A 19,264-nucleotide genomic window follows, 5' to 3' on the forward strand; every position below is an offset into this window, starting at 1 on the left:
CTACAAAACATTTAACAAATAGGTGCTCAACTGATTTTAAATTTTAAGTGTTTGTAGCTGTTCAGCTTTGTTTACCACGTTAACAGTCTAAACATTATCAGACAAAAATTTATCGGAAGATAATTAGTCCGATCGAATGGTTTTCAAAGTTATCTGAAAAAATGATCCGATAATGAAAACATTATCTTCGATAATTATCTGTTATCGGATTATTAGAACTGTGCCCACCACTGCTAAGGAGTGGCTTCCGTCTGGCGACTCTACCATACAGGCCTGATTGGTGGATTGCTGCAGAGATGGTTGTCCTTCTGGAAGGTTCTCCCCACTCCACAGAGGAATGCTGGAGCTCTGACAACGTGAGCATCGGGTTCTTGGTCACCTCCCTGACTAAGGCCCTTCTCCCCAGTCGCTCAGTTTAGATGGGTGGCCAGTTCTTGGAAGAGTCTTGGTGGATTTGAACTTCTTCCATTTACAGATTATGGAGACCACTGTGCTCATTGGGACCTTCCAAGCAGCAGAAATGTTTCTGTACCCGTCCCCAAATTTGTGCCTTGAGACAATCCTGTCTCAGAGATCTACAGACAATTCCTTTGACTCCATGCTTGGTTTGTGCTCTGACATGCACTGTCAAATGTAGGACCTTATATGTAGACAGGTATGTGCTTTTCCAAATCATGTCCACTCAACTGAATTTACTCCAGTTGGACTCCAGTTAAGCTACAGAAGCATCTCAAGGATGATCAGTGTAAACAGGATGCACCCAAGCTCAATTTTGAGCTTCATGGCAAAGGCTGTGACTACTTATGTACATGTGATTGATTTGTTTTATTATTTTTAATAGATCTGCAAAAATCTAAAAAAAATAATAAATAAATTTCATTGTCATTATGGGGTATTGTGTGTAGAATTTTGAGGAAAAAAGGAATTTCATCAATTTCATCTTCCAGGTCATTTCCAGGACATTTGGTGGAGAAGTAGATCTTAGGTCAAGGAGAAGCTGATTAAATTTTGATATTGTCCAGATCAGATGATTAATGCTAATTATAGAAGTGATAAAGTAATTGGTTGCAGGTTAGCTGAGTAAAAGTAACTGGCATTCAGAAAGTACCTGATTAAGTAAAAGTGTTTATACCTTGGCAAAGGTATGCACTCTGAGTGCCTCCTAGTCCTCTGTAAAGAAGCATGATGCAACAACTATAAAACCTATACTTAGTTACATTCCACTGCTGTGCTACTGCACGTATAGGCTGTAAGCATCGGTGGTGTGTAACCAATCTCCAATATGCCAAATAACATTGGTATCATTGTGTATAACGATACTGCTATCATTGCTGGTGCATATTTTAATATGTGTCTGAAGAAGGGATGGTTCAGGGTCACCTGATCCAGCCCTAACTATAAGCTTTAGCAAAAAGGAAAGTTTTAAGCCTAATCTTAAAAGTAGAGAGGGTGTCTGTCTCCCTGATCTGAATTGGGAGCTGGTTCCACAGGAGAAGAGCCTGAAAGCTGAAGGCTCTGCCTCCCATTCTACTCTTACAAACCCTAGGAACTACAAGTAAGCCTGCAGTCTGAGAGCAAAGCGCTCTATTGGGGTGATATGGTACTATGAGGTCCCTAAGATAAGATGGGACCTGATTATTCAAAACCTTATAAGTAAGAAGAAGAATTTTAAATTCTATTCTAGAATTAACAGGAAGCCAATGAAGAGAGGCCAATATGGGTGAGATATGCTCTCTCCTTGTAGTCCCCGTTAGTACTCTAGCTGCAGCATTTTGAATTAACTGAAGGCTTTTCAGGGAACTTTTAGGACAACCTGATAATAATGAATTACAATAGTCCAGCCTAGAGGAAATAAATGCATGAATTAGTTTTTCAGCATCACTCTGAGACAAGACCTTTCTAATTTTAGAGATATTACGTAAATGCAAAAAAGCAGTCCTACATATTTGTTTAATATGCACATCGAATGACATATCCTGATCAAAAATGACTCCAAGATTTCTCACAGTATTACTAGAGGTCAGGGTAATGCCATCCAGAGTAAGGATCTGGTTAGACACCATGTTTCTAAGATTTGTGGGGCCAAGTACAATAACTTCAGTTTTATCTGAGTTTAAAAGCAGGAAATTAGAGGTCATCCATGTCTTTATGTCTGTAAGACAATCCTGCAGTTTAGCTAATTGGTGTGTGTCCTCTGGCTTCATGGATAGATAAAGCTGGGTATCATCTGCGTAACAATGAAAATTTAAGCAATACCGTCTAATATCTCCTTGCTCAGCAGCTGATCAGCAGCCACGTACAATATAACCCAAACTGCAATGCACAACTGGACAATAACGGCTCATTTGGTAGAGTGGGTCACCTATTGCATAAAAAGTCATGAATTCAAGCCTGTCTGTGTTGAAGTGTCCTTTCTCAAGATGCTGAATCAGCACTTGATGTTACTTTGGATGGAGCTGCTGGCTTTGGCTTGTGAATGCAACACATAATGAGCACCTGTTCCAAGAGTGAAATTCGCTATTTAAATGTCGTCCAATTACCATTTAAATATCTTTTTTTATAAACAGTATTTTTCCACATATGTGTTGGTTTATTGTATACGGGAATGCACCCTAAGTTTGAGCCATTTGAACAAATTCAGTTGTGGTTTGAAGCAAGGCTCCAGCATATGCTCCCAGACCTGAGCTGCTCAATTTAAGCACACATGGCATGGATTATGCATTATTTTGGACACATCATTATTATCCTCCAACAACACTTTAATTAATTACATGGAAGGGCATACCTTCTGAGGCTGACTAGTTCCAGTGTAGTATTCTCATCGACCACTAGTGTGTACTTCATGGAGTCATAGGCCAGCCCATCATCTTCATTTGGCCTTAGAGCTAGTTCTTTCTCACACAGCGGGTGGTCCTCCTCAGGTAAGGGATGGTCATGTACACTGGAATCAATGGGCGGTGAACTGTCAAGTTCCACATCACTACCCCTGCAGGACTCCTTACTCAAGCCATCCAGAAAAGGAAAAGAGTCCCCATCTTCCTCCTCATCATCATTATCTGTGGAGTATGTGAGGCTGAAGCAGCGGTTGGTCTGAGCAGTGGGGATATCCAGTGTTAGGCTGTGTTTGACCTCATTGATACGCTCAAGAGATGCAGAGGAACGGCTTGTTGGCCTGGGTTCTGTCTCTCGTCCTTCATCCTTGTCACTGATCACACTCTCACTAAGGCTGGGTGAGTTGAGATCCTTCTGCCTTTCTAGCATCATCAAGTCATTGTTGGGCTCTTCATCTTCCTCCTGTCTCCTGTTGTTCTTAGATGATTTGTTTGATAAGTTCTTCTCAGAGTCTTTACCAGTGTAGGATGAGTTGAAGTCTAAGATTCCCTTCCCACAGTTTACACAGTGTTCCAAAACCAGTGGAGTTATGGTGTCACCAGTGGGGTTGCTCATGTACAAACAAGGACTAAACCTCTCATCATATTTCAATGCTTCTTCATTTGATGGTTCTACACTCTTCCCCCTCTCACTTGGATCGACCCTACTTTCTATTCCCTGATATTCCTTCTCTTCCTCAAATCCATCTTCCCCCAGTTTTTTCCCTTGGTCTTCATCATTGAAGCCATCTGCATCAATGTCTGAACATGGAGAAATGGTGTCAGACACAGACGCCTTTCTCTTAAAACAGTCCTCTGGACAACTAATTGGGTAAGAGCCCTCCGAGATCATCCTGTTGACTAGGTTGCTAAGCAACCATGGTGAGTCTGAATTCTCACTCAGCTCATCTTCACTTTCAGACTCAGAGTCTCCTTCACTAGTTCCATCATATTCATCTGCTGTTGGCATGAGTCTTGGTCCAACTGGTAGGTAGAAAGAACGTTTGAAGCTCTCAAGGCTGTGGTCTGGTTCTATTTGAAGTACCATCTGTCTGGAAAGGCTGTCGTCACAGCGCTGGGCTGGTGGAAGTGTCTCGTCTGGGTCAGCTTGGTGCTCATCATACACGTTCTGGAGCCCCAGCAGAGCTTGGCCATCATCGTAAGACTTGGGAGGCAAGATGGGAGAGTCAACAGGGGAAGGAGTAGCTATTGTAGGTGAGGGTAAGGGAGATGGGGAAGGTAGGCAAGACCCTTCTTTGATTGGGTCGGGCTGGCCAAGGAGTAGAGAAGCTTTTATTCCCACAATGCCACTGTCCTGCTCTAACTCTGTGTCTGGGTCAAGTTCCTGGTCTGATGTTGGTGAGCTAGCCTCCTCAATGGAGTTGGTGAGGTGAGAAGAACGTCCACTGCTGCTGTCATCACTGGTCAGATCTAGTTCTGTCTCTGAGATGGAGGAAATCATGTTGGAGACCACTTCACCTCCACACGCAAATGCCACCTCCAGCTCCCCTTCAATGTCTGAGTCAGAGCCTGGAGAGCTGAGGTCCTTATCCTGATCTGAAGTCACATATCCCTGCTGGTTCATATCTGCTATACCTGGGTCTGATGATGGAGAAGTCGAGTCATTAGGTGCTGCTGCCTCACTGGTTGAAGCTGCTGGAGCCTCTGAACTGGACTGGTCAAGAGCATTTGAGTGACTTGAAGATGAATAGCTTGAGAAGGAGGCAGGCTCAGAGGCTTCAAAGGAAGGGAACTCCACATAGGATGAGCTCTGATTATCCTTACACACCATGTCATAGGTTTCCTTGCACATAAACTCCACTTCAAAGTCCTTCTCCAGCTCCTCATCTGACAAAGGTGTGTCTGCACCATCGTTAGCTCCTATAGGTGCAGTGGACGACAAGCAGTGACTGGTTCCATCTGGGTCAAGGTCATTCTCCGGCTCCATACCTGACTCGCTGGTGATTGTGTATGTGTCGGTGGCCCGCCGGTTTGACTGTTTGTGGTTGCGGTCACTGTTGAGATCATGATCCACTTCTGTGTCCGAACACTGGGAATGCTCATCAACTGAAGGTACTCTGGATGTGTGGATGGATGAGTCAGCCTTTGGCTCAGCTGTATCATCTGAGCATGGATGGGACTTATGATGGCCAAATGAACCTGTGAGGAAAAAGATGTAAGAAAACAAGAACATAACATGTGAGCATGACAATGCCATGTCATCAAAATGGAGGATGCAGAAAGAACAGAAAGAGATGTGTTGGAAGCATCACAAAGGATTTCAATTACTGAAACCTGGGCAACAAGGAAATGTCTGCTAAACCAAATGGTAATTGAAAGTGCTTTGCATAAGGTACATAGTAAAATATCACCAATATTTACAACACAAGACACAAAGAAAGCATAAAAGAAATTTAAAAAAAGAAAATGTGGAACGAAAGGAAAACACAAAAAGTCCCAATTCTGCAGCTGCATGCTTAATTGTTGGCCGTTTATGTAATGAGTGATGCAACTAGGCTGTCCCATTTCAAAGTCTGCGTGTGATGCAGCAGATTTTCACAGCCTTCTTTCCCCTGAAAACGAAGGACACATCAGGTGGATCCTTTAAAGCTCAAACAATCCCATGAGTCACTGCGCAATTTTTTTCCCAAGACAGAACAGTTCAGAAATTTTCAAAAACACCAAAAAGGACACATTTATCCTACGTACAATTGTAAATTAGTAATATTTATAAGTAAAGCATAAATACAATGGGTTATGCCCACTACACTAGCCTGATGGTTGGAGCTGTCCAGGGCGCCAGGAGACAGAAAGTAGGGGCAGACAAAGGTAATGATACAACAGACAAAATACTCCGTGGACAAGACCGTCTCATTTCATAACAGTTTCTTCCCACCTCCTCTGTGTCTAAAGGCGGACAGAAACTGACGTAAACTTGACTCATTTGCCACTCACACATGGACAGAGACTGATACACATGCTCCTACCCCCCTCCTGTCCCCATCCCCCACCCCATCCAGCCCCCCGCTCACACCACTCCCTTCCCCCTCCAGGGTGCAGCGCAGCTTTAGTTGCTGTAGCTCCCCTTTCACCCCCAAGCTGGCGGCTACGCAACCACATGATGCTGCGGCTCCCCACACTCACATTGCCTCAATTCGGATAACGGACTGTTTCAAAGTTTAGTGCACATAAACAATGTCAAATGTATATGTGTTGTCTTTAATTCTGATGTGTGCCATTATTACGGTAAACAAGTAATAATTGGCGATTAATTGCTGTATCTTGTCTGTGGTAATTGGAGTGTGGACGTAATCTCGTTGTTGTTGCACTCGTGTAATGACAATGACAATAAATCTCATCTATCTATCTATCTATCTATCTATCTATCTATATATATATATATATATATATATATATATATATATATATATATATATATATATATATATATATACACACCAAAGAGTTTCTTGGGACACTGACCTTAGAAGGTTGCAGACCCTGAATCGGGACACAGCCTTAGTTTAATTGGACCAACCAAAAACACAGACAGACATATGGAATGTAATGGACAATTTGTATACAGCAGTGACAGACATTATGAACAAGGCAAGAAGTCTTATATAAGTCCAAAGGTGCTACTTATCCCCAGATTCCATAATGTGAAACAGATGAGAGTCTAGGACTCCCCTGGATGGGAAGCCAGTCCATTGAAGGTTACTTCCCCCATCCAATGTCATTAACCATTTATAGTTGGGTGGACTGGGACAATGCTGATGAAGCGTCTTGTTCAAGTATAGACAGGCAGTGTGACCAGAATCCAAACCCAGATCTACATATTGGTAACCCAGCTCCTTATTCCACTGAGCTACCCCATGACTAACAAATAACTTGTTTCAGAAAGGAGAAGCAATGTAACTAAAGTTACTAGGATATTGTTCGAAGTACAGTTTGAAAATTACCACCAGATGATGTGAGAGGAATAACTGATTGGCCTCAGCAAGTAAGTCATTGACAAGCCACCAGGCTTCAACATTAAGTGTTGGTGGCCAAGTGGTTAAGTGTGCTTGTTTCCAGTAAAGAGTTCCTGGTTCAAAACCCACCCTTACACATTCTCCATGTAATATAGAGTTGGATCAAGAAGGGTAAACGTTAATCATAGTCATCTATTTGGGAAATGTTCCAAAATAAATATCTATTGGGAAAACATAAACAGGGAAATTATAAAAAAAATTTGGGATATAATCTACTGCTCAATGTAACTATACTGTACTTAGGAAATTTTTCAGTAGAGCATGTACAAGGAAAAGATAAATATTTGCTAAAAAAAAAAAAATACTGACAGTGGCTTGTAAAAAAATCAATAACAAGGAAGTGGCATCAACCCGACCCCCCAACCATGGAACAATGGATGCAAATTATCAAGATTTATTTGATGGAGAAACTGGCATATACACTGAGATTGTGGACAGCTAAATTTGAAGAGAAATGGATGATATACAGGAACAAGAACAGCGACACTGACGGAAGATAAGTTGATAATGCTTTTGTGAATCCATGGGACTTGAAAATTCTCCCGTGTGGTGTAATTATACTTTTTATTTATATATATTTATTTATCCATTTCTTTACTTTTTGTGCTCTTATTGCTTTGTTGGACGCTTAATGAAGTTGTCTTGTTATTGTTTAAAAATAAATAAAAAAGAAAGTTAAAAAAAGAAGAGCATCTGGTATAAAACTTGTGCAGATCCATCTTGGATCTGCTGTGGCAACCCCAAAACAAGAAAGCAGCCAAAGGGACTTATTTTTTCTTGAGTCATTTTTTGCAGAAGCCAATGAAGATATGTAAATAATACAGTTGCATTCTCCATAGCAATTCAACAGATAGATCAGAATATTAATCATTTCTGTTTGAAAAACCCATGCTCCAACTCAACATACAGTAGTGTTCAGAATAATAGTAGTGCTATGTGACTAAAAAGATTAATCCAGGTTTTGAGTATATTTCTTATTGTTACATGGGAAACAAGGTACCAGTAGATTCAGTAGATTCTCACAAATCCAGCAAGACCAAGCATTCATGATATGCACACTCTTAAGGCTATGAAATTGGGCTATTAGTAAAAAAAAGTAGAAAAGGGGGTGTTCACAATAATAGTAGTGTGGCATTCAGTCAGTGAGTTCGTCAATTTTGTGGAACAAACAGGTGTGAATCAGGTGTCCCCTATTTAAGGATGAAGCCAGCACCTGTTGAACATGCTTTTCTCTTTGAAAGCCTGAGGAAAATGGAATGTTCAAGACAATGTTCAGAAGAACAGCGTAGTTTGATTAAAAAGTTGACTGGAGAGGGGAAAACTTATATGCAGGTGCAAAAAATTATAGGCTGTTGATCTGCAATGATCTCCAATGCTTTAAAATGGACAAAAAAAAAAAAAACAGACGCGTAGAAGAAAACGGAAAACAACCATCAAAATGGATAGAAGAATAACCAGAATGGCAAAGGCTCACCCATTGATCAGCTCCAGGATGATCAAAGACAGTCTGGAGTTACCTGTAAGTGCTGTGACAGTTAGAAGATGCCTGTGTGAAGCTAATTTATTTGCAAGAATCCCCCTCAAAGTCCCTCTGTTAAATAAAAGACATGCAGAAGAGGTTACAATTTGCCAAAGAACACATCTACTGGCCTAATGGAAGGAGAAATGGAGGAATATTTTGTGGACTGATGAGAGTAAAATTGTTCTTTTTGGGTCCAAGGGCCGCAGTTTGTGAGACGACCCCCAAACTCTGAATTCAAGCCACAGTTCACAGTGAAGACAGTGAAGCATGGTGGTGCACGCATCATGATATGGGCATGTTTCTCCTACTATGGTGTTGGGCCTATATATTGCATACCAGGTATCATGGATCAGTTTGGACATGTCAAAATACTTGAAGAGGTCATGTTGCCTTATGCTGAAGAGGACATGCCCTTGAAATGGGTGTTTCAACAAGACAATGACCCCAAGCACACTAGTAAATGAGAAAAATCTTGGTTCCAAACCAACAAAATTAATGCCTCACAGATGTGAAGAAATCATGAAAAACTGTGGTCATACAACTAAATACTAGTTTAGTGATTCACAGGATTGCTAAAAAAGCAGTTTGAACATAATAGTTTTGAGTTTGTAGCGTCAACAGCAGATACTACTATTATTGTGAACTATTGTGAACACCCCCTTTTCTACTTTTTTTTACTAATAGCCCAATTTCATAGCCTTAAGAGTGTGCATATCATGAATGCTTGGTCTTGTTGGATTTGTGAGAATCTACTGAATCTACTGGTACCTTGTTTCCCATGTAACAATAAGAAATATACTCAAAACCTGGATGAATCTTTTTAGTCACATAGCACTACTATTTTTCTGAACACTACTGTATGCCATATTGCACAAGTTGTTCAAGTGTTTTCTTGGTAATACTGTATGACTTTCAAAGTCAAGATGAGCATCTGTGGCTTGATTATTAGCTTTCAGAGTGTTGTGAAAGTGTAGTGACACGGACCCACAACAGGGGGCGCAAATGAACGGTCAATAGATGAGCCAAAAGGTAACAATTTAATGTTGTGAAACGTGCACAACGAACATACAGACAATCTCAGAATATAATTACAGTCAAATTACAAAGGTGACGTGTGGGCAGGCTCGAGGATAGAAGACGTCTGTCCTGAGAAGAGCCGGAACCACACGATTTCCGCCCCCACAGAACCTGGTGAATACTGGAGCCGCCAAGTCCCGAATTCCCAGGTGATCACCGTCCCCGACTGTCGGATCTGGTACTGCTGGCGAAGAACAAAGACAGTCAAGTGTGGGTGTGTGTACACCCAGTAACAACAGCGGTGGGAATGCCACCTCCACCTCTCACTCAATATGTTGCAGAGTACCGCAGTGATTCCTCAGGGGAAAAGAGTGCCGTCCTGCACTCACTCAGTCTCCACAGAAAAAGGAACCGGTACTCCTGCAAACACTCACAATATACAGATATATTGCAAAAGACACAAACGGCTGAGGATATTACCTCCAATGAAGTATGATATCTCGGCGATGAGGTGGAGATGACGTCTGGTCTTTATGAAGTGCGATGATGAAGAGTGTGTGACAGCTGTCAGGAATTAATGAGTGACAGCTGTCACTCCCGGCTGTGTCCGTGGCGGCAGCGCCCTCTCGTGCCTGAAGCCCGCACTTCAGGCAGGGCGCCCTTTGGTGGTGGGCTAGCAGTACATCCTCTTCTGGCGGCCCACACAACAGGACCCCCCCCCTCAACGGGCGCCTCCTGGCGCCCGACCAGGCTTGTCCGGGTGTCTACAGTAGAAATCGGCCAGGAGGGCCGGGTCCAGGATGAAGCTCCTCTTCACCCAGGAGCGTTCTTCGGGTCAATACCCTTCCCAGTCCACCAAATACTGTAACCCCCGGCCCATTCGACGGACGTCCAGGAGCTGGCGCACTGTCCAAGCCGGCTCCCCGTCAATGATCCGGGCAGGAGGCAGCGCCGGACCGGGAGCACAGAGGGGTGAGGTGTGGTGAGGCTTGAGTCTGGACACATGAAAAACCGGGTGGATCCGCAGTGAAGCTGGGAGTCGGAGCTTCACTGCGGCAGGACTGAGGATTTTGAGGATCTTGAAAGGTCCAATGTACCGGTCCTTCAACTTGGGGGAGTCCACTTGGAGGGAGATGTCCTTCGTGGACAGACACACCTCCTGCCCGGGCTGGTAAGCAGGGGCCGGGGATCGCCGGCGGTCTGCATGGGTCTTCGCCCTCGTCCGGGCCTTCAACAAGGCAGAACGGGCGGAGCGCCACACCCGACGGCACTTCCGCAGGTGGGCCTGGACCGAGGGCACACCGACCTCTCCCTCCACCACGGGGAACAACGGGGGCTGATACCCCAAACACACCTCAAATGGGGAGAGGCCGGTGGCGGAAGACACCTGGCTGTTATGCGCATACTCGATCCAGGCCAGATGGTTACTCCAGGCCGTCGGGTGCGCAGATGTGACGCAGCGGAGGGTCTGTTCCAGTTCCTGGTTGGCCCGCTCTGCCTGTCCGTTCGTCTGTGGATCGTACCCGGACGAGAGGCTCACGGTGGCCCCCAGTTCCCTGCAGAAGCTCCTCCAGACGTGTGAGGAGAACTGGGGACCACGATCTGAGACGATGTCGGTGGGTATCCCATGCAGACGGACAACATGGTGGACCAGGAGGTCTGCTGTCTCCTGGGCTGTTGGGAGCTTCAGGAGGGCCACGAAGTGGGCTGCCTTGGAGAATCGGTCCACTATCGTGAAGATGGTGGTGTTGCCCTGGGACGGCGGGAGGCCCGTGACGAAATCCAGGCCGATGTGGGACCAGGGGCGATGAGGCACAGGAAGCAGTTGGAGTAGTCCTTGGGCCTTCCTGTGGTCAGCCTTGCCCCTGGCACAGGTGGTGCAGGCCTGGATATACTCCCGGACGTCGGCCTCCATAGACGCCCACCAGAAGCGCTGCCGGACAACTGCCACGGTCCTTCGCACCCCTGGATGACAGGAGAGCTTGGAACCCTGACAGAAGTCCAAGACTGCAGCTCTGGCCTCTGGTGGGACGTATAAACGGTTCTTCGGACCTGTACCTGGGTCCGGGCTCCATGCCAGGGCCTCCCGGACGATCTTCTCCACGTCCCAGGTGAGGGTGGCCACGATAGTGGACTCCGGCAGGATGGGCTCCAGTGGATCCGACAGTGCAGTTTTGACCTCCTCTTCGTGTACCAGGGACAAGGCATCCGACCTCTGGTTCTTGGTCCCGGGGCGATAGGTGATCCGGAAGTCAAAACGCCCGAAGAACAGTGACCAGCGGGCTTGCCTGGGGTTCAGCCGCTTGGCGGTCCTGATATACTCCAGGTTCCGATGGTCAGTGAAAACCGTGAACGGCACAGACGCTCCCTCCAACAGGTGTCTCCACTCCTCAAGAGCCTCTTTCACCGCAAGGAGTTCTCGATTGCCAACGTCATAGTTCCGTTCAGCCTGCGTGAAAAGTAGGCACACGGGTGAAGAACCTTATCGGTCTCTCCGCTCTGGGACAGCACGGCTCCTATCCCTGAATCAGAGGCGTCCACTTCAACCACGAACTGGCGGCTAGGGTCGGGCTGCACCAAAACTGGCGCAGTAGAGAACCGTCGTTTCAACTCCTTGAACGCGGCTTCGCACCGATCCGACCAGGTGAAGGGGACTTTTGGAGAGGTCAGGGCTGTCAGGGGGCTAACTACCTGACTGTAGCCCTTAATGAACCTCCTATAGAAATTAGCGAAGCCGAAGAACTGTTGCAGCTTCCTACGGCTTGTTGGTTGGGGCCAATCTCTCACCGCCGCAACCTTGGCCGGATCAGGGGCGACGGAGTTAGAGGAGATGATAAACCCCAGGAAGGACAAAGACGTGCGGTGAAACTCGCACTTCTCGCCCTTCACAAACAGTCGGTTCTCTAATAACCGCTGCAGGACCTGACGTACATGCTGGACATGGGTCTCAGGATCCGGAGAAAAGATGAGAATATCGTCCAGATATACGAAGACGAATCGGTGCAGGAAGTCCCGCAAGACGTTGTTAACCAAGGCGTGGAACGTCACGGGGGCATTGGTGAGGCCGAACAGCATGACCAGGTACTCAAAGTGACCTAACGGGGTGTTAAATGCCGTCTTCCATTCGTCTCCCTTCCGGATCCGAACCAGGTGATACGCATTTCTAAGATCCAGCTTAGTAAAGATTTTGGCTCCATGCAGGGGGGTGAACACGGAATCCAACAATGGCAACGGGTATCGATTGCGAACCGTAATCTCATTCAGCCCCCTGTAATCAATGCATGGACGGAGTCCGCCATCTTTCTTGCCCACAAAAAAGAAACCTGCCCCCATCGGGGAGGTGGAGTTCTGGATCAGCCCGGCAGCTAATGAGTCCCGGATGTAGGTCTCCATTGATTCGCGCTCAGGTCGTGAGAGGTTGTACAGCCTGCTGGACGGGAACTCAGCGCCTGGAACCAAATCAATGGCACAATCGTACGGACGGTGCGGGGGAAGGGTGAGTGCCAGATCCTTGCTGAAGACGTCAGCAAGATCGTGGTACTCAACCGGCACTGCCGTCAGATTGGGAGGGACTTTGACCTCCTCCTTAGCCTGTAAACCGGGAGGAACCGAGGATCCTAAACACACCCGATGGCAGGTTTCGCTCCACTGAACCACCACCCCAGACGGCCAATCAATCCGGGGATTGTACTTCAACATCCATGGGAAGCCCAAAATCACGCGGGAGGTAGAAGGAGTTACAAAAAACTCAATCTCCTCCTGATGGTTTCCAGACACCACCAGAGTTACTGGTTGTGTCTTGTGTGTGAGTAAAGGGAGGAGGGTGCCATCTAGTGCCCGAACCTGTAATGGCGAAGGAAGCGCCACCAGAGGGAGCCCTACCTCCCTTGCCCATCTGCTGTCTAGCAGATTCCCTTCTGACCCCGTGTCCACCAGTGCTGGGGCTTGAAGGGTTAAATCCCCGCTCAGGATTGTGACTGGGAGTCGTGTGGCAATCTGTGTGTGTCTCAATTGAATGTTTTGACCCCCCCTTAGCCCAGTCTCTAAGGGCGAGTGTTGTCGTTTTGGCCGTTTGGGGCAGTTTTTCTGTATGTGCTCCTTTGAGCTGCAGAGAAAACACTCCCCGCGGATCAGCCTCCTCATTTTGGCCCTGTGCGTTTCCCTAACAACGTCAGCAGGGGGAGCTGTTACCCCACGGAGCGCTGTGGCTGTGGAGCGTGGGGAGGGCGGCGCCTTTTCGAACCCGGAAGGGAGAGGGGCGGCGCGTATCCGGTCACGTCCTTCGCCTCGCTCCCGACGGCGTTCCTCCAACCGATTGTCTAACCATATAACGAGATCGATAAGCCCTTCTAAATCCCGCGGTTCCTCCTTAGCTACCAGCTGCTCCTTCAGAACCAACGACAGTCCGTTTATGAAGGCGGCGCGGAGCGCAACGTTATTCCAGCCGGACCTCGCAGCCGCGATGCGGAAGTTGACTGCATAAGCGGCTGCGCTCTCGCGTCCCTGTCTCATTGACAGCAGCACGGTTGAAGCGGTCTCTCCTCTGTTAGGGTGATCAAACACTGTTCTGAACTCCCCCACAAACCCAGTGTATGCTGATAACAACCGTAAGTTCTGTTCCCAGAGCGCCGTAGCCCAGGCGCATGCTTTACCCCGAAGCAGAGCAATCACATAAGCTATTTTACTATTGTCTGACGCGTACATGACGGGACGTTGTGCGAAGACGAGCGAACATTGCATGAGAAAGTCCGCGCACGTCTCCACACAACCTCCATACGGCTCAGGAGGGCTTATGTATGCTTCAGGGGATGGTGGGAGGGGTTGTTGAACCACCACTGGAACGTTCATATTCTGCACAGGGTCGGCAGGAGGACGAGCTGCAGCAGCGCCCTGAGCGCTCGCCGCCATCTGTGCGGAGAGAGCCTCCACCCTGCGGTTCAGGAGGATGTTTTGCTCGGTCATTTGATCCAACCGAGCCGTAAAGGCGGTGAGAATGTGCTGTAGCTCACCAATCACGCCTCCTGCAGACGCCTGCGCTCCCTGCTCTCCCATTGGTCGTTCAACAGCCGGGTGACGCCCCTCGGAGTCCATGACGCTGGCCGAGATATCCTGTTGTGAAAGTGTAGTGACACGGACCCACAACAGGGGACGCAAATGAACGGTCAGTAGATGAGCCAAAAGGTAACAATTTAATGTTGTGAAATGTGCACAACGAACATACAGACAATCTCAGAATATAATTACAGTCAAATTACAAAGGTGACGTGTGGGCAGGCTCGAGGATAGAAGACGTCTGTCCTGAGAAGAGCCGGAACCACACGATTTCCGCCCCCACAGAACCTGGTGAATACTGGAGCCGCCAAGTCCCGAATTCCCAGGTGATCACTGTCCCTGACTGTCGGATCTGGTACTGCTGGCGAAGAACAAAGACAGTCAAGTGTGGGTGTGTGTACACCCAGTAACAACAGCGGTGGGAATGCCACCTCCACCTCTCACTCAATATGTTGCAGAGTACCGCAGTGATTCCTCAGGGGAAAAGAGTGCCGTCCTGCACTCACTCAGCCTCCACAGAAAAAGGAACCGGTACTCCTGCAAACACTCACAATATACAGATATATTGCAAAAGACACAAACGGCTGAGGATATTACCTCCAATGAAGTATGATATCTCGGCGATGAGGTGGAGATGACGTCTGGTCTTTATGGAGTGCGATGATGAAGAATGTGTGACAGCTGTCAGGAATTAATGAGTGACAGCTGTCACTCCCGGCTGTGTCCATGGCGGCAGCGCCCTCTCGTGCCTGAAGCCCGCACTTCAGGCAGGGCGCCCTTTGGTGGTGGGCCAGCAGTACATCCTCTTCTGGCGGCCCACACAACACAGAGATAATGAATGTGAGTACACTCTGTATTTGTGGCTTCCAGGATTTATTGCAAATATTGCAGCCTTTCAGACAGAGAAGATTCAAGATTCAAAGCTTTCATTGTCATGTGGACAGTAAAGAAACATGTTTCCCTGTGCAATGAAATTCTTACTTTGCTGCCCACACTGGATGCCCAAATATATATATATATATATATATATATATATATGTATATATATATATATATATATATGTATATGTACGAGGTCTGTCAATAAAGTATAGGTCCTTTTTATTTTTTTCAAAAACTATATGGATTTCATTCATATGTTTTTACGTCAGACATGCTTGAACGCTGATACTGTTGCTTTAAGGACTTCCCACGGTGCGAGACATCGCACAGCGCTCTCAGGCGCCGTCGTCAGCCTGTTTCAAGCTGAAAACCTCCACATTTCAGGCTCTATTGATCCAGGACGTCTTGAGAGAACAGAGAAGTTTCAGAAGAAGTCGGTTTCAGCATTTTATCCGGATATTCCACTGTTAAAGGAGATTTTTTTAATGAAAGACGTGCCGACGGATTGCAGCGTTGGCTCGCAGCCGCTGCGACGCTCCGCCACAGGAAAAACACCTCTGTTGGAAGCCTTAAGGACAAGTTGGAACATGTCCAGCTGTTAAACACTTTCTCATATACTCACTCCACTGAAAGCCATCAAAAGCCGCCTGGATTTTACAAATGGTTATCAACACAGAGGTGTTTTTCCTGTGCCGCCGCACCACACCGGCTGCGTCCCAACGCGCAGATCCGTCCGCACATCTTTCATTTAAAAAATCTCCTTTAACAGTGGAATATCCGGATAAAATGCTGAAACCGACTTCTTCTGAAACTTCTCTGTTCTCTCACGACGTCCTGGATCAATAGAGCCTGAAATGTGGAGGTTTTCAGCTTGAAACAGGCTGACGACGGCGCCTGAGAGCGCTGCGTGACGTCTCGCACCGTGGGAAGTCCTTAAAGCGACAGCATCACCTCAAAATCTCTCATCAGCCGTTAAAATTTTCACCGAAAACCAGCTTAATTTTTTGAACCGTGTCCACTTCGATGTGTCTCACAGGTTTATAAAAAAATTTGATCAAACAAAGCACCAGTCTCTCAGCAACTTCTCAGACAAAGGAATTCCGACGAGGGGCTGGACGACTCCTCCCACAAGGAGTGCTCACAGGCGAATGACGTCACCGACAGGCGTGGAAAAACTCACGCATGCGCACGAGGGTTCAAGCATGTCTGACGTAAAAACATATGAATGAAATCCATATAGTTTTTGAAAAAAATAAAAAGGACCTATACTTTATTGACAGCCCTCGTATATATAACTAAGTATAAACTATCTAAATATAAGTGGGGGAAAAAATGAAATAACATAAAATAAGCATGCTGGTAAGAACAATAGAATATAAGAAGCAATGTAAATAAAAATGTAATAATGTAATAAAAGAAATATACACAGTAAAAAAGGAAATATAAAATATGCTTGAGAGAAAGGGCATAAACAAGTAATGAATGAGGTGAGGGTTAAGGTGCGGGAGAACACAATGTGGCAAAGTCAAAGTAACCAGCAGAGGAAAAAATGAGAATGAGGACATTCAGCAAACATTTCAACATTTGCGTCTGTGGAGGACAGAGTGGGGTTGGTTTGCTATGTTTTGCTAAATTGATGAATCACTGAAGATTCCATTTCATATCACAGCGGGCCACAGCATAATGTAAATGAGATGCGCTCTGAGCTGCCTGTGTTGGCTGGTTTATTACCGTATTCTAGCCTCTCCCGCCTGTTGCCCTCCATGTCACAGAGCAGGGGTCTGTGAGGGGTGTGCCTGCCATCCCCTGCCTGTGTGGGTGGAGTACCTGGTGCCTGGGAGATCGGAGAGGTGGGGCACTGGCCTGTCACGTGGGTACCATCCTCCATACATGAGTGTGTTGGAGACAGACAACCTGGAGGTGGAACATACCTTTATTTCTGAGTTTTTTACAGTATTTCCTCTACTCTTCCTGCCTCTTGGCTCATCCTTCTCCTGATGTATGCTGAGTTCGCCCTCTGTAAATACCCAAACCATCTCAATCTTGTCTCTATGACCTTGTCTCCAAACAATTCTACCTGTGTTGCTGCTCTAATATACTTACTCATAATCCTGTCCATCCTCATCACTGCCAAGGAAAATCAGAGGATCTTCAGCTCTACCACTTGTGTTTTTGGTCATGCTACCACCTCTCTGCCATACAACAACTTGTCTCACTACCGCCTTTTAAAGGTTTGCTATTAACTGCTGCAGATACTCTTCTGTCACCAATGGTGGGCACAGCTAACCAAAAAGTTAGCTTCAATAACCATTAATCCGCTAACTGAAAATTTAACTTTTGTGGTGCTAAACCGATAAACCGCTAAAACATTTAGCAGAAGTTACCGCTAACTTTTAGTACTGACAAGGTCATCCAGGGTTTTCATGTATCCCATAATCCCTTGCACACCAGAGAGTCGCTGCAGTCAAAACAACATAGAGAATCCACATGATGACAATTGTAAATGAATACTATACTACAAAAATGTAATTTTTTATGCTTTTCGTCACGTTAATAAGAGACTGCTGCATGATACCCTGAAAACTTGCTAAAGCAATTATAACAAATAATCCGTGTCTCCTACGTTTAATCTGCGTGGAATTTAATAAGCGCAAACTGAATTTCAGACATATTATATATATTAGTCTGGATCAAAGAGGACAAACAGTGCTGTAAAGAACAATAATCAAGACGTTAAAGAGCAAACTTCACTTTCCCCCAGAACAACATGATCAGGAAGCGATTGTAGCTCACAGCAGCTCCCATTGAAAATAACGGAGAGACAGCCTGTGATTCTTGCATGTTTACATAAAGCAAACGCAATAACGTCTATAAACCCAGAGAATATATTCATGAGAGTTTTAGGCACAATATAAAAATAGTTTTATGTTGCGATGTTAATGCTGTTGTCCGTGTGCAGCGGTTAAAGTGCAGCGGTTAAAGGGCGGCTGGCCACATCGGATTACACTGTCGACTACTGATGAGCCAGCAGGGCCTGCTGCGTAAATTTCCAGGATCACAAACACAAAAACCAAATGCACGAAAAATAAAAAATAAAACCCCAAAAACTGTCATCTTTATCGAAAGCAGTAAATCGCAGTATTAGAAGTCACAGTTTATCTCTATATTATACAAGTATAAACTGTTAATAGAGCTGTGTTCACAAGCACAAAACAAATGCATGAAAAATAAATAAAAAATAAAATCCCAAACACAGTCATCGTCTTTATAAAAGGCAGTAAATCGCAATATTAATAGTCACCGTTTATCTCTGTATGATATTTATAAACACAGGACTGGCTCACCCATGTTGCGTTCAATGCGAATGGTAAAATTTACAGCTCATGCATTGCGTTGAGCTTCCCCACCAAAGAAAACCCATGTAAGTTTTGTCTTTACATAAAAATATATCAATAAGTGTCTTCATTTAAACAAAAAAAAAAGATTTGCATGTACTCACTTTTAAAGCAGACACACTGATTTACGCTATGGGAGCTCATCTCGACAGAAGAGACTGCTGCAGATACACAACAGACAGGAACTACAGTGAGGAAAATAAGTATTTGAACACCCTGCGATTTTGCAAGTTCTGCCACTTAGAAATCATGGAGGGGTCTGAAATTTTCATCTTAGGTGCATGTCCACTGTGAGAGACATAATCTAAAAAAAAAAAAAAAAAAAAATCCGGAAATCACAATGTATGGTTTTTTAATAATTTATTTCAGAATCAGAAGAGGTTTATTGCCATTGCCAGTGAACAGGATTCACAGACTAGGAATTTGCTTCAATATAATGGTGCAACATTAAACAGAGAGCAATATAAAATGCTAAGATAAAATGTACAATAT

General features: G+C 45.6%; 1 protein-coding gene across 2 annotated transcripts in view; it reads right to left on the reverse strand.

The window, feature by feature from the left end:
* Window positions 1-19,264, reverse strand: part of mapk8ip2 (mitogen-activated protein kinase 8 interacting protein 2) — a 97,056-nt gene that overhangs the window by 11,527 nt on the left and 66,265 nt on the right. For both annotated transcript variants that reach the window (XM_034176670.1, XM_034176669.1), the window contains exons 5-6: window positions 17,109-17,291; window positions 2,786-5,030 (exon numbers count right to left, since the gene is read on the reverse strand). In XM_034176670.1, coding sequence (XP_034032561.1) covers window positions 2,786-5,030; window positions 17,109-17,291 — 2,428 coding nt within the window. The remainder of the gene's footprint in view (window positions 1-2,785; window positions 5,031-17,108; window positions 17,292-19,264) is intronic.

This window comes from Thalassophryne amazonica, chromosome 8 (genome assembly GCF_902500255.1).
Source record: "Thalassophryne amazonica chromosome 8, fThaAma1.1, whole genome shotgun sequence".
NCBI classification, from domain to species: Eukaryota; Metazoa; Chordata; class Actinopteri; order Batrachoidiformes; family Batrachoididae; genus Thalassophryne; species Thalassophryne amazonica.